Source organism: Helobdella robusta, assembly GCF_000326865.2.
Source record: "Helobdella robusta unplaced genomic scaffold HELROscaffold_7, whole genome shotgun sequence".
Lineage (NCBI taxonomy): Eukaryota > Metazoa > Annelida > Clitellata > Rhynchobdellida > Glossiphoniidae > Helobdella > Helobdella robusta.
In genome coordinates this window covers 300,004-315,761 of record NW_008705398.1, presented here as the reverse complement: position 1 = coordinate 315,761, position 15,758 = coordinate 300,004, and the positions used below count along the sequence as shown (strand labels likewise).

Sequence of the window (15,758 nt, the reverse complement as noted above, 5' to 3'; positions counted from 1 at the left end):
GCTGCTTGGGGTTTAATGGCTGGGTGAGATGGGGTGGATATTCGGAGGATGAAGAATGATTTTTGAGGTGTTTGCGCGTTTGTTTCGATGGTTTCATGTTTTGTTCGTGAGTCGTTGTTGTTGTTGATGTCATGGTTGTTGTTGTCGGCGGTGGAGTTGATGTCGGTGAAGTCGATAAGTTTCTAATTACTGTTGACGCTGTCGTCGGAGTCGCCGTTGAAGTCGCTGTTGAAGTTGCTGAAGTCGCCGTCGATAGCTGCACTAAATTACATAACTTTAGATTTGGTTTCCTTGACGCATCTTTATGTAGAACCTTGATAATTAAACAAAATTATATGTCACCATTACAACAACAACAACAACAACAACAACAACAACAACAACAACTACTACTACTACTACAATAATGACACCTTCACTGGCTGTGAGGTAACAGTTACAGGTCTCGTAGCCGACGCGAAAAACGTAGAAAACGACGTTGCCGCCGCTTCTGTGGCTGCCGTTATTGTAGCGAGAGAATTTCCGACAAAGACGTCGTCATCATCGTCCTCGATGAAGTCGCTATTACCATTATTGTCGTCGCCATTGCTGGTGTGGCTGCGGCTGTAAACGTCATCAGCGTAGTCGTAGCCGTCGTCGTTCATGCTGCTGCTTCTAATGGTGGCCATAGACGAAAGATTATTCAACGTGGGTCCGTCTACATACTCGTTCTCTACTACATCCTTTTTTTTCGTCGTCAGCCAATCAAAATTCTGTCCGTATTGTTGTTGTTGCTGCTGCTGCTGCGACCGATGATGACGCTGCTGCAGTAGTATACTATTCAACATCATCTGTGCCGATGATGTCGTCGATGACGATGACGTCATTGTCGTTGTTGATGTTGACGTGGGGGATGGTATGACAACAATTGGAATCGGCCATTGAGACAGAGGTACAACGTTGATGTTGTTGTTGTTGATGATGTTGTTGTTGTTGATGTTGTTGTTGCTGGTGATGGAAGATGATGATGATGATGATGTTGTTGTTGTTGTTATGTTTCTCAACAGGTTGTTGTTGAAAATAAAACTGTTGTTGCTGTTGTTTTGTTGTTGTTGTTGCGAGAGGTTGTTGATGTTGATTAACGTCAACGGTTCAAGTTTGTGCAGTTTCAATGAACGATTATTATTGATGTTATTATTGTTACTCCTATTGTTGTTATTTATAATTATTTCTGAAAATTTGTTGTTGTTGATGTTGTTGTTGTTGATGTTGTTGTTGATGTTAGCCAGAGTAAGACACATTAAAGAGTTTATCAAGTTATCATTTTCATGTTTGCAACCAACATCCTTGTTGTTGTTGTTGCTGATGTTGTTGTTGTTGATCAAGTTACTATGAAGGAAACTTTTACGATTCGACATTAAGTTACTATCCTCGCTACCACTTACACAACTTATATCACTAGAAACACCAAACAAATTTGTGGATGTGATAGTAGCGCCAGTAGCTGTTGTGGCTGTGGTGGTCGCGGTAGTAGGTAAGAAAGATACAGATTGCGGAAAAACTGGTGGCGGAATGGTCAAAGATAACCAAGACGATGTCGAAGATGACGACCTTGGAGATGCTGCTGACGCTGTAACGTTGAAAAGTGGTTCTCTCGGGGGTAATAGTGGCGGTTTGTCGTCGTCGTAGTAGCGATTGCTACTGCTACTGCTGCCATTGTAGTTGCCGTTGTCGATGTTTCTGAAATGTTGTTGCTGCTGCTGCTGTCTGGCGTGGAGTCGTGGATGGAGAGGGGGAGGAGTTTGAGATGGTTCCTCTAGTAACGATGAAATCTGATTGGCCGGATGATTGTCAGTGCTGCGGCATTGTGATTGGTCGAGGCATTCGTTCATGGTCAGTGAAGTCTTAACAAGATTGGTTGCGTTTCTTCTATGCAGATATTATTATTAGTAGTAGTATTTAACTCTTAATTTAATTAGTCTTTTGTCCATATTATTTTTCTTTTTTTTCTTCATCATTATCATCATCAGCTTCTTCTTCATCATCATCATCATCATCATCATCAGTGGTAGCAGATCATCATCACCATCATCATCGTTTTAATCATCGTCCATTGTTATTCTATAATTAATTAATGAGTCTGTTTTTAAAATATAAAATTTGAGGGATTACTAAGCTAATGAAAAAAAAAGAACGAACCTACAAACAAACGAACGAACGAACGAACGAAAGAACAAATGATGAAAGAATGAAGGAATAAATGGATAAGTAAAAGAATGGGTGAATGATATCAAACGAATATAACCGATGAACACATGGAAAATAATCTTACTATCTGCGTCGTGGCCATCCCCATCATCATGACCATCATAATGACCATCCCCATCATCATCATCATGACCATCATCATCCCCATCATCATCATCATCACAGAATCATCACCACACAACCAACAGCAGCATCCTCCATAACAACAATCATTGTTTTGATTGCAACCAACCACGGTTCATCTCACACACGCACGCACGCACACACGCACGCACACAAACACACATATATATATATATATATGTGTGTGTGTGTATGTATAAATATACAATCATATTAACTAAAATAGCGTTGAATAGTAGCCAACTAACCAACATTAAAATAATGCTTGACTTAAAATTTATTACTCTATAATGTACTACAAATAATTTCATTCTGAGAAATATTCTCATTCATTCATTCATTCATTCATTCATTCATTCATTCATTCATTCATTCATAAATCCATGCATTCATCCGTTTATTTATTTATTTACTCATGCTGTCATTCAATCATTTCATCCATTTATACATTCGTTCAAGCAATCAACCACTAACTATCCATTTCCAATTCATTTATTTACTAAATTGTTTTTATTCATGCATTCATTCGCCTCATTCATTCATTCACTCCTTCCTTCGTTCATGCATCTATTTATTTATTCATTCATTCATGCATTCATTATTTTATTCAGTTAAGTTTACCAAAGCTAAAATCAACACAGAGTTTACAGCATGTTTTTCTTTTAAATATAATAGTTAGGTTCATTCAAACAAATTCTCTTTTTTAATTTACACTAACAATAATAATAATAATAATAACAAAAAACCATAATAATAACAAAATTAAAACGGAATAGAGAAATAATCAATGATATTTATTTATAAAATATTATGTTAAATAATGAATTTTATTTAAAAAAATCATAAATTATATAATGATCATAAGACCACTCCTGCCAACCACACACACACGCACACGCACGCACGCACGCACATACACGCACGCACACACGCGCGCACACACACACACACATATATATAAAAACCTAAAATCACTGTTCCTATTGTTATAACCAGAAATAAAGCAAAGATATTAGTGGGGATGGTTTTGAAAATTAATTATTATTTGAGAAAAATTTGCTTGGAAGAGAAAATCTTATCTATACTAAGACAACAAGTTACTAAATCAGTACAGTGTATTATAGTGTAGTTATTGTACTAGAACAGTAAAAGAAACAGTTCTACTTTATTGTATAGTACAGTGTTGTATTTAAGTGTTGCATTACTCACAAGAGTTAATACTCAGGCTGTAGTACTTCATTGTATTGTATAGTGTTGTATTCAAGTGTTGCATCACTTATATGAGTAAGCATAGTTAGTACTTAATTGATCCAAGCATTGTACTAACTACTAAAAAAATTGTTTTGATGTTATAACTATATAACTATATTATAATTATATTACTAGTAGTAGTAGTAGCAGCAGCAGTAGTAGCAGTAGCAGCAGTAGTAGCAGCAGCAGTAGCAGCCGCATCAGTAGTAGCAGCAGCAGTAGCAGCAGCAGCAGCAGTAGTAGTAGTCTCTTTCTCATGCCAATCCTTTCAGGACATTGGCAACCAATCAGCCTCCACAAAACCCAATCTTTAACACTTTGCAGTAGTTGAAATGTAATAAATAAGATAAATATTAGTAGTAGCAATTGTGAAAATAGAACTAGCAATTAGTATTCTATTATGCATTAGTTAGTTAGTATAATACTGTAATGTAATGCAATGTAATTATAATATTAACAAAGATTAAGTTAGTAACTACTAACTAGGTGTTGGAAAAATGTTTCATAATTATTTTTGTTTTATGAAGAAATGGTGGGTAGTACATCATATAAAAAATGTTTCTCAGTCACATAGACTTCAAACAATCCATCTCAATCAAAAACAAAAATGGATTCATTTTACTTCTACTGATTAAATAAATTTAAATTTAAAATAAAACTTAAATTACTAATTAATTAAATTAATACTCTAATAAATTTTAGTTAAGTTTAGTGCTTGGTTTAGTAGTGAAAAGAATACTAGAATAGTGAGCTTGTAAAAAAGGCAGAAAAAACCCTTTAAAAAACATTTTCACTAACATAGTTCTCTATCCTTTCTTTCTAATCAATTAATTTTTCAACCTATGTAACAAATTAATCAAAGCAAATTTTAATTGAATAAAAAAAAGCCCTTTAAAAAACATTTTCACTAACATAGTTCTCTATCCTTTCATTCTAATCAATTAATTTTTCAACCTATGTAACAAATTAATCAAAGCAAATTTTAATTGAATAAAATTAATTGATTAGTAAATCCAATTCTTTCAATAAAATATTCTAAAACAAACTTACACCAAAGTGAAAATCTAACAGAAAATCCACAAATAATTTTTTCCCCAAAAATACCAAAAAATTAATAATTAATATAAATAACAAATGAAACAATATAGAAGACTGGGTCTAGAGCTATTTATTTTATTATTATTTTATTAAATATTATCTGCCGTAGGCCATCTTTTCGTCACTAACACTAATCCGTCTGTCCGGACAGTCAGTCAACTTTTAGCACTACTAGTATACATTATTATGAATGACAAATTCCAAAATGGCCGACATAAATAAGAACGGGTGCGTTCTGTTTTTTTTAACGTTTAATATTTTTCTTTATCAGTATTATTTTGTGATAATTCAGACTGAAAAAGTAAAAAAATTTGTGGTTTTTATTGAATTCTAATAACATTTATAACCAGCTAAATTAGGTATAAATTGCAAAATAAACTTTCAGAACCATGAGAAGTATATAAAATGATAATTATATCATAATATAGTTAGTAATAAGCAGAGTTTTCAAGACGAGCCATTTATTTTTCAATTAAAAATAACAACATTGGAAAAATTAATTATCAAAAAGAACAAATTAATTTACCTAATTAATTATAGTTACGTGCTACCAAATGAATGAATGAATGAATACCAAATAAAAACAAAAATGAATAAATGAATGAATGAACAAATGAATAAATAAAAATAAAACAAACTTACAATCACTTAATCAAACTATACATTCAGAATCTTGAGAAATTCATTCTAATTAACGCATTAAAAATAGATCTATAGGAACTATATATATATAAACAATATATATATATATACATATACATACATATATATATCATAGAATGTTAACCAATAATGACTTATACATATAATAATACAAACATTAAGATAAGTAAACAGTTATGATGAAAACAACAGAGAAAATAATAACAATAACATAAATAATAACAATAAACGCTTGAAATAAATAGGGAAACGACATCAGTGTAATGTAAAAAGCATTAAAGATAAATAATGACATATATATATACATATATACATATATTATATTATATTATATATATATATATCAATATGAATATTATATATATATATATATGAATAACATTGTACACATGCATATATAATAATCTACCATGATTAAAAATAAACTATATATATATATATATATATATATATATATATATATTTATATATATATATATACTGGGCTGAGACTAACTGTTTAGCAGTTGTTCAAAAATTTTGCTTAGTGAACTGAGAAAACTTGATAATGAACTGAATGAAGTTCATCGTATGAAACTTCAATTGAAAACCTCAACTTCAAATTGAATAACGCATGCAATTCTGTCATATATATATATATATATATATATAAAACATATTATATATATATAACATATTATATATATATAACATATTATATATATATATATATATATATATATATACATAGAAGGATAAACGAACAAACTAAAAACAAATTAACGAACAGGCAGACAAACGAACGAACGAACGAACGAACCGACCTATACTAATAATAATTGAAAAAAGAGAGATAATATTGGTTACGATAGTGATCGTAATAATGATGGTGATGATGATAATAATAATAGACATATACAGGCAAGCATACATACACAGGTGAAATGATATTTTTAAAACCAATTGACATGCAACTTAAAATCGTGCAAATACATACGTATAGATATTATATATTCTATTACCAACATATATATATATATATATATATATATATATATATATATATATAATTTATATAACAAAAGACATTGTATGCACATGAAGGTATATGTAATGAAAATACTTCAATGTGTTCCCGAATGACGATTAAAAAAACTTTAATAATGAAACGACGTACGTTCGCTACTACATTCTCTCAGTTAATCAATCAATTCATTCATTTAATCAATCAATCAGTTGATCAGTCAGTCTATCAATCAACGAGACAACCAATCAGCTAACCAATCAACCCACACTAATAAACCAACAAACCGGACTATCAATCAATCAATCAATAAAAAAAATCCCAAATCAACTCTCAACCAATCAGCAATCGGGTGATAATATCGAGCAACCAATCAGCGATCAGTCATCGAATCCAACAACCAATCAGCGATCAGTCATCGAATCCAACAACCAATCAGCGATCAGTCATCGAATCCAACGTCCAATCAGTTGACCATGAGAGTGTGGGACTCCATAGGAGCGGCACTATCGTACAACGTATCTGTGTCCTGGGTAGGTTCTCCTTGCAGATGACACTGGTTGTTCAGCGTTCCAGCCCCACAGTCGCAAAAAAATCTGTGGATCGATTGAATGAAAGAATGAATGAATGAATGAATGAATGAATGAATGAATGAATGAATGAATAAATGAATGAATGAGTGGGTAAACAGACAAACGAAAAAACAAAGGAACGAACGAACGAACGAACGAACAAACCAGCCAACCTATCATGTCTTATGAACTCAACAACGTGTCCGGCGTGGCAGGTTTTAATGCAGTTGACGCAGATGGCGTTACGGTCCGTCGTGTTACAGGTGCGGCACCTGGCGACGAAAATTAAATAAATAAATAAATAAATAAACAAACAAATAAATATTTCTTTGATGTTGATGATGTAGCTTTGTTTTCACAATCGTCTTCTCCTTCTTCTTCTCCTTCATCCCTATCATCATTTCCAGCCCACTCATTTCAAACCAACCAATCACAAACCAGTCACTCACCAATCAGCTAGTCACCACAGCCAATCGATAAGCGACCATCCAATCACAAACCAGTCAATCGCCAATCAACCAATCACGAACCGACCTATAAAAATCGTGCATAGGAAAGCTGGTGTAGCTTGAAATCTTGTAGAGACACTGGCCACTGGACACGACTTTTTCCACCATGTTGAGGTTATCGTATATGACGTTATCTGATGGGTTGGAGGTCGTAGACCAATCACACGTAGTTTGCATAATTTGTGGACCAATCGCATTGCTTGTATTATTACCGACCAATCATATTATTTCATCTGTATTACTACTGACCAATCAAACTGTATACCCTTTGTATTACAAGCGACCGATCAAATCATTTCATTTGTGTTTCAATTAACCTCCAATAAATCAAACTATTTCCACCAAATTACTCTTAACCAATCATATCACTTTATCTGTGTTCACAGTAGCCAATCACAAATAACATAAAGAAAAAACAAGAAATAATAGCTATGGTGATAATAACAAGGGTAGAACTACAACACACAAAACGGAAACAATGACAAAAGAACAAAAGATAATAAAAAAAAACAACAGAAAAACGACCTTTAGTGAAAGGGTGAACCCCGCTAGCTAGACACAGCCCTCCGAATTTGTTATTAAAAATTTTATTTCCTTCCAGTGTGGCCGTGGCGTTGTTGGTAATCTCGATGCCGGCCGCCATCCCGTCGTAGATGCGGTTGTTGATGAGGGTCGGGTGGCTCTGGTTACTGATCAGCACCCCGGCTTGTGTATTCCGGAAGATCTCGTTGCTCTCCAAGATGCCTGGGTCGTGAGATAGAGAGAGAGAGAGTGAGAGAGAAGCAACAACAACAACAACAACAACGGTCAACGCCAAACGACGACAACAACAACAACAGTTAAGACCAAACAACAACAAACAAACAAACAAGCAGACCCTAGCCCTAACCTTTCCCTCCATTGAAAATACAAACACCTCCATCTCTACCATCGTGTATCTTATTGTGCCTCAGAGTCGGGTTGCTATCCGTCTTGATCCAGACGCCTGCCATGGCGTTGTCGAATATTTCGTTGTTCTCTATAACTCCTAATCCTCCATTGTACACTAATATGCCGCCGTTTTGGCCCCCCCAGATTTTATTGCGTTTTATTACAGGACAACTTCCGGTTCTGATTAGGAAATCATTAGAGAGCCATTAGTGATTGAATAAATGTTAGTCATTAACAGGATGAACATGTTGACAGAGTTTTACTGATAGCTGATAAATAGAGCGAAAAAATGATAAAATAATGAAGGAAAACTAAAATAGGGATGTACCTGATTTGAACTCCGGAGTAGAGATGGTTGAAGATGTCGTTGTCTTCCAGTGTTCCATGACCATTGTCGTAAAAGTAAACTCCAACCTAGTACAACAATCAATCAATAATCAACCAACCAACCAATCAACCGACCAACCGAACAACCAACCGACCGACCGACCGACCAATCAATCAACCGACCGATTGACCGAACGACCGACCGACCAATCAACTAACCAGCCAACCAACCAACCAACCGACCTGCTTTCCACTATGAATTCTATTTTTTCTTAGTATTGGCTGGCTATTCGTGGTGATCCAGACCCCGGCCAGTGTGTTCGAGTACACTTCATTCTCCTCTATTAATCCTTGGCCCTTTTCGTGCTGCTCATGAATATTAATTAGGTACATGAATGTTAATTAGGAAAATTAATGATTGAGTAATTACTAATCGTATATATCAAGTTAAGCTAATTTAGCGGGCAGCCAACGAATTAATTAATTAATTAATCAATCAATCAAATTATTATAACGATAGCTGTGATGAAGTTTTATACAGAACAAGAACAACAAGTTGATAGTTTCCAAAAAAAACACACACACACACACACACACATATATATATATATATATACACACGAAAAACACAGTACACAGACCACGTAAATTCCCCCATGTTGCCCGTGGTGAATTTTATTGTGGCGCACGATTGGATTACTCCCCGTTCTAATTTGGATTCCGGCAAGGGCATTGCCATGTATGTCGTTGTACTCGATTAGGCCACGCCCCTCGCCGAATATGTACACGCCTCCCTGGTGGCCGTTAAAGATTTCGTTGCGTCTGTGTGATTGTGTTTGCCGATTTTGAGGGCAGGATTGATTGAATTGGAATAATTTTTATTTTTTATCAAGAACAAAGATGACAGTGATGTGAAGTAGCAGTAATGGAATGATGATGCTAATGGTACACAAGTTAGTTACCTCAATAACTAGAGTTAACAACAAAAGCAACTACCAACACACACACACACACACACAAACAAACAAACAAACAAACAAACATGCACTCCCAGGCAAAATATGAAATACCTGATGGTCGGATCACTGTTAGAAGTGACCCAGATCCCCGCAAAATTGTTCGAGTGAATTTTATTCTCCATAAACTGACCGCGACCATTTTCATGTACGTATATTCCCCCTGTCTGGCCATGGTGTATGTGGCATTTGACCACCGTCGGATTGGCCCCGGCTTTCACCTCGAACCCAGCAATTCGATTATCATGGATCTCGTTGCCCTCAAAGTAACCCTGATTAGGAAAATTTGGGGTCAGGGTTAGGGCATTGCTTTAAAAAGCAAAAATAAATGCCTTATTTATTTCAATTACAAAAATTCCCATCAATCACAGCCTCCAAATGAGGCTCTCAAAAAACATACCACCTCTAACTAATAGACAAATCAAAAAGCATATCCCTATTCTCACTAATCCCTAACTGACCAAGCCATTATCGAAAGTGAATATTCCAACGTCTCGGCCGTGGTGTATGTGATTGTTCCTCATTATTGGGTTGGCATGGTTCTTCACCCAGACACCAGCCAGTGCATTTCGACAGATTTCGTTGTAGTCATACGTGCCCTGCAGAAATAAAAGAAGTATGAGCGTTGAACTGATTTTGAATTATACACGTGCGATACATCAATGAGTTCATATAACCAAATAATCAACCGACCAATAATAGCCAGCCAACCAACTATCTATACGAATAACCAGCCAGCCAATCAACTAATCGACCAACCAATCAACTAATCGACCAACCAATCAATCAACCAATCAATCAACTAATCAATCCACCAGCAGAGCAGCCAGCCAGCCAACCTGGGCGTGATCAGTGATAAAGAGTCCGACGTTCTCGCAGTCACTGATGTTGCAGTGCTTGATGTGAGGGTCGGCTCCCGAACCCGACACGCACACAGCTGCGCCGACTGGTCGGCAGAATTAAGCAGGGGAATTTATTTTACAATAATAGCAACAACGACAACGCGAAAAACATTTTATTTAAATCCGAAAATTCCGTAAAACCATAATAAAATGAATAAAATCTAATAAAATCAAATCAAATCTAATAAAATGAAATGCAATTAGTCATTTTCTCGTGAGTGCAATGAGGATAGGATGGTTTAGAAGAGTGGTTCAAGAAAAATATATAGAGCCCGCGATGATGAACATTCCTTTCAGTAAACATCGCAGAACTCTCTCTGCACTAGCAGAAATTGTTATAATTATAATAGTAATAACATTTATCAAGTCATTTTCGCCCATTATTATTTGTCCAACATCATTTCATCACACTCAGCAACTGATGTCACTATCTATTATTTCTATCACGGTTACAATGATAATTATCCTACTAACCAACTGAAAAGCTCTTAACAGTACAATGATCAACTATGGGCGAAGAGTTGTCAGTTACCTCGAGGGAGTAGTGCTTATGATGGGGAACTGAAGACGGAGCACTTGGGCTGAACTGATTGTAAATGATTGGCTGATTGGTTGGTCGATTATTTGGTTGGTTGGTCGATTGGTTGGTCGGTTGGTTGATCTTACTTTTTATATTGTATTTTTATATTGTATTCTTGATTTATGGAATTTTTTTGGACATATAGAAACATGACTCTTGTAAACAGACATTGACCAGCTAGTGTACTTATACATTTTATCAGTGTACATGCGTCTAAATGTAGGACGGGTATGAATTATGTACAATGAGGATATTTTAGGTATGCGTTGCGTATGATTGTATGTGAATGGGAGAGAATACGTCTGCTTGGAAATGTATGCACGCACAAGAACGAACGACTATAGGCATGAAGGCAGGCACGGACGTATGTAAATGTGTACGTGCTTGTGTACAATTGCGTAATTGGATATACATACATTGAAAGCATAGATAGATACGAACATGTTTTCGACAAATATTTATGATTGTATATCTACATGGTACTGTGGTATCAATGATTATTATTGTTTATTTATTTTTATATATCTTTGGCCTTTAGTTAAAATTTAATTGATTTATATGTGTCTCATTGTAGTTAAATTCGATTTTCTTTGTATATGTAACAACATTCATATGATATATTTTTAAAATTTTGCTGAGGTGGCTGTGCTCAATGAGTTTCTCGAAGACTAACAGTCATCCTGTACCTTTCACTTCTTTTGGGTCAAATAAAATTGTATTGCATTAGTCGGTTGGTTGGCTGATTGATTGATTGATTGATGGAGGATTGAAATGATTATTCGATTAATCAGTTAGTTGATTGAATTGGGATTGATTAATTAGATTGGATGACTGACTGATGATCCAAAAGACAATGCAAAAGCTGAACATGACATGTCCAGGAAATGGAAGACAAACGGCGAAAGAAATAAGAACAGAAATTACTTAACTATCTAACTAAGGAGGAATGAATGAATGGACAAGTGAATGAACAAACAAATGAATGAATGAAAAGATGATTGACAGATGGTTGTGGACAAAAGAATGTGCGTGAATTTCAAAACCAACTTTGATGGTGACATATCCTAAGTAGGCCTGCTTAGCTCCTTCACTGAACAAAACAGCCGATTCGCTCTGTCGTTCGATGATCACGTGATCTGCGACGTTGCCCGGGCCTGGTTAATTATAATAATTTATTCACGTTTGATGGCAAGTTAAAACATTATAATTATGATTAATTAATGAATAAATAAACGGATGGATAGATAGATGTGTCACGAATGAATGAATGAATGAATGAATGAATGAATGAATGAAGTGCATTATCATCGTCGGTTTCATCATCAAGACTACCATCCTTAGAAAAAAAAAGTTCCTTATTCCACTAACTAACCGGCGCCAATGAGTATAACGTTGCTAGTGATACTAAGTCTTTTGGAATAAGTCCCCGGATGTATAAAAATAATCGTCGGCCTTTTATTATTATTACTATTATTATCATTGTTATCGCTACTATTATCGTTGTTGTTGTTGTTGTTGTCTTGATGATGAACCTGTTGTTGTGGCTGATTAACTGCTAATGTGTGGTCATAAGCTTCAGAGATGGAATCAAAGTACTGGAAAAATTTTGAAAATAAAATGAATGGAGGATGGATTGAATGAATGAATGAATGGGTGAATGCATGAATGAATGAATGTCGGATTGTATAAAAAAAATGAATTGATAGACAGATGGGTGGTTGAATAATTGTTAGGATGAATGAATGAATATTTAAATGAATGAATAAATTAATAACTTAATTACATAAGTGAATGAACGACTGACAGAATGAATGAATGGAATGAATGAATGAATGACGGACCGACCGAATAGACAGCAGAATGAAATAAATAAACAAATATAAATAATTTTAACGTTTATTTCATTTAAAAAGATTAAAATTGAGGTTTACTTTTATTTTTCTGCCCACATATCTTTGGGGATTTTCTTCAAACTCCTGCTTATAGCCAACCCTGACGTGCCACGAGTTGTACTAAAAGGGAATGTAAGTTGAAAAAGTAAGTTTAACATTTTGGATTATGAGTTAGTTTACATTTCAAAATGAATGGGCGATCTATATTTTATAATTTGAAAGTTAAAGTTTGAGGTTAAAAATTGTAAAAAAAAATATGAAATAAACAAACAGACAAGATCAACAAACATGCATGCATGCAAGCATAATGAATGAATAAATGAATGAATGAAAAAATGTAAGAAAAATGAATTAATGAAAGAATGAATGAATGAATAAACAAATTCATGAATGTATGGAAAAATGATTACACACACACGCAAGCGCGCACACACACACACACACACACATCAAAATAAACAAAAAAATTATACAAACAAAACATTTGAAAGAATCTTTCCACAGGTTATTATTATTATAATTATTATTATTATTGTTAAAATTATTATTATTGTTATTATTATTAATTGTAGATGGGTTGATGAATTTGAAAATGCCAAATTCCAAAGCACTGGTTGTAAGTGGGAGATCATATTCAAAAACATTCTGGTACAATTTTTTCCTGTTTTAAATGTGTATATATGTGTGTATGTGTATGTATGCGTGTGTGTTTGTGCGTATGTGTGTATATATGTTTTTAAGTGTGTACGTATATGTAAGTATGTGTGTGTGCGCATGTGTATGTGCAATGGTGGTGTTGATGATGACGACGACGATGACTCAGATGAAAATTATATTATTAATAAAAAAACAGATGGTGGGGAACATTATATAGGTAGCATAGATAACAGATGATAATATAGATAGATATATGGAGATATAATAATATAGATAGATATATGGAGATGATATATAGAGATATAATAATATAGATAGATATATAGAGATGATATATAGAGATATTATAATAAAGATAGATAACATATAGATAACAGTAGCAGTAACAATAATGACAGCAAAGATGATAATACCAAAAAAAAACAGAGGAAAAACACAAAACCCAGAAAAAATGCATAGGGAAAGAAAAAACTTGAAAAATTCTTCAACCATAGTTCACTATCATTGGCAACGGCATTGAATCTCTTGCAAACGGTAGCAACATTACTGAGGTCAAACTCGAGTAGGTAGGAGAAGATCTTCAGCAAGACCTCGTCAGGCAGTTCATTCTGCATGTAGTATCCACCGACCGTTTCTTTGAAATAAAAAGAAATGGATGAATTATATATAATAAAATACTTTCTTGTGTATAATATATGATAGTATTTCAACAACGCGATGCTATATTTTCTGTATAATATATCATAGAATTTTAACAACGTAATGCATTTATAAATTAAACAAATTTAAAAAAAAATTATCTTTCACCCATGTTAGATGCAGATAGGCAAAAGGAAGACCTTGAACACTTAAGCCTCTTAGGTGGGGAATTATAAAAACTGCAATTGTCAACGGTAGTTGCATTGTCAATGGAAGAATTAAATGACGATGCTTTACGCCTCAGATCATATCTGTGCCTATTTCTGCTGGGCCCACACTGTTGTTCATGTTCAGGCAGTGATAGTCTCTGCATTCTATCTGGCCCCATCACCGATTGGCTGTCCGCTATTGAATCTTTCAGAAATTATTTAAAATTTTATAGTTGATTTAATTTGAATTTAGTAGTATTGTTCAAGTTTAACTTTGAAATATTATTATAAGTAAATACTGTTCAAATTTTGAAATACTATAAAAAATACTATTCAAATTTAATTTTGAATGTTGTTAAACAATGTTGTTGGTTTAGTTTGTAGTATCAGTCCAAGTGTAATAATAACAATAGTATTCTGTACTGCATGCAGTCAGTCAGCAACATCCTTTTGGAATCGTAGAAGTTTCAGAACATGAAAAAATTGTAAAAAAAAAACAAAAATTCATTTAAAATTCTAAAGTGTGAACAAAATGAAATTACTGGAATTAGGAATATCACGAGCGGCCATGGGTGACGAACGCCGACTGCTACCCCAGCTAGAACTAGTGCCGCAGACGCCATTACTATTACAATTACCACTGCTACCACTACTGCTGGCACCACCTCTCCTTGAATTATTCTTCTGAATGCGTAATTTCGTAGTAGAATGTAACGGAGTCGAGGACATTATTATAACAAAAATATCTTGAAGATAAAACGACCATACAAGAGTTTATATATATTACAGTACACAGTATTAGTTTCCGGAGAGTTGGCAGTTAGGGAAAAATTTTTCGGAGCATCGATTAATTAAAACCTGCCATTTTAAATCCAGATATATGAGATACATATGTATAACAAATATATATTTATATACTGATATAAAATATATATAATAGGATATAATATATATATTGATATTTATTTATTATAGAGAGTTTTATACTATTTATTTATACGATGATATATATTTATTTGGGAATATTACTGAATATAATAAAAAGACCTGACGGACCTGACACGGTTTATATCTATCGGTACTCGAACCAAAGTTATTAGTATTCGGTACGATTCATATATCTTGAATGAAGATAAGAAT

General features: G+C 34.0%; 2 protein-coding genes across 2 annotated transcripts in view; both read right to left on the bottom strand.

Moving 5' to 3' along the window:
- The window catches only part of HELRODRAFT_164648 (hypothetical protein), a gene marked incomplete at both ends in the record, with an annotated part of 2,434 nt that extends 563 nt beyond the window's left edge, over positions 1–1,871 (bottom strand). The window contains 2 exons of the mRNA XM_009030661.1: positions 1–313; positions 414–1,871. The exon at positions 1–313 is cut by the window's left edge and continues 563 nt beyond it. Coding sequence (XP_009028909.1) covers positions 1–313; positions 414–1,871 — 1,771 coding nt within the window. The remainder of the gene's footprint in view (positions 314–413) is intronic.
- Positions 1,872–6,203: 4,332 nt separating this feature from the next.
- On the bottom strand, positions 6,204–15,427 carry HELRODRAFT_95885 (hypothetical protein). The gene is made up of 20 exons (XM_009030660.1): positions 15,162–15,427; positions 14,578–14,824; positions 14,260–14,404; positions 13,591–13,774; positions 13,153–13,233; positions 12,594–12,816; positions 12,269–12,375; positions 11,116–11,227; positions 10,579–10,685; positions 10,201–10,338; positions 9,794–10,011; positions 9,365–9,545; positions 8,967–9,089; positions 8,725–8,810; positions 8,356–8,576; positions 7,992–8,210; positions 7,492–7,600; positions 7,131–7,229; positions 6,679–6,981; positions 6,204–6,582 (listed from the first exon to the last, which is right to left on the bottom strand). Exons 1-19 carry the CDS (start codon positions 15,345–15,347, stop codon positions 6,852–6,854), a joined length of 2,916 nt encoding a protein of 971 aa, XP_009028908.1. The 5' UTR covers positions 15,348–15,427; the 3' UTR covers positions 6,204–6,582; positions 6,679–6,851.
- Between the last annotated feature and the right edge of the window lie 331 nt (positions 15,428–15,758).

What these genes read in the sequence shown, in the direction of transcription:
- HELRODRAFT_95885 (XM_009030660.1), bottom strand. Translation starts at nt 15,347, where the DNA reads ATGTCCTCGACTCCGTTACATTCTACTACGAAATTACGCATTCAGAAG. An exon ending in GCCAATGATAGTGAACTATG is followed by an intron (nt 13,775 to 14,259) that starts GTTGAAGAATTT and finishes CATTTAAAACAG; the next exon opens with GAAAAAATTGTACCAGAATG. An exon ending in TCACTTTCGATAATGGCTTG is followed by an intron (nt 10,012 to 10,200) that starts GTCAGTTAGGGA and finishes TTTCCTAATCAG; the next exon opens with GGTTACTTTGAGGGCAACGA.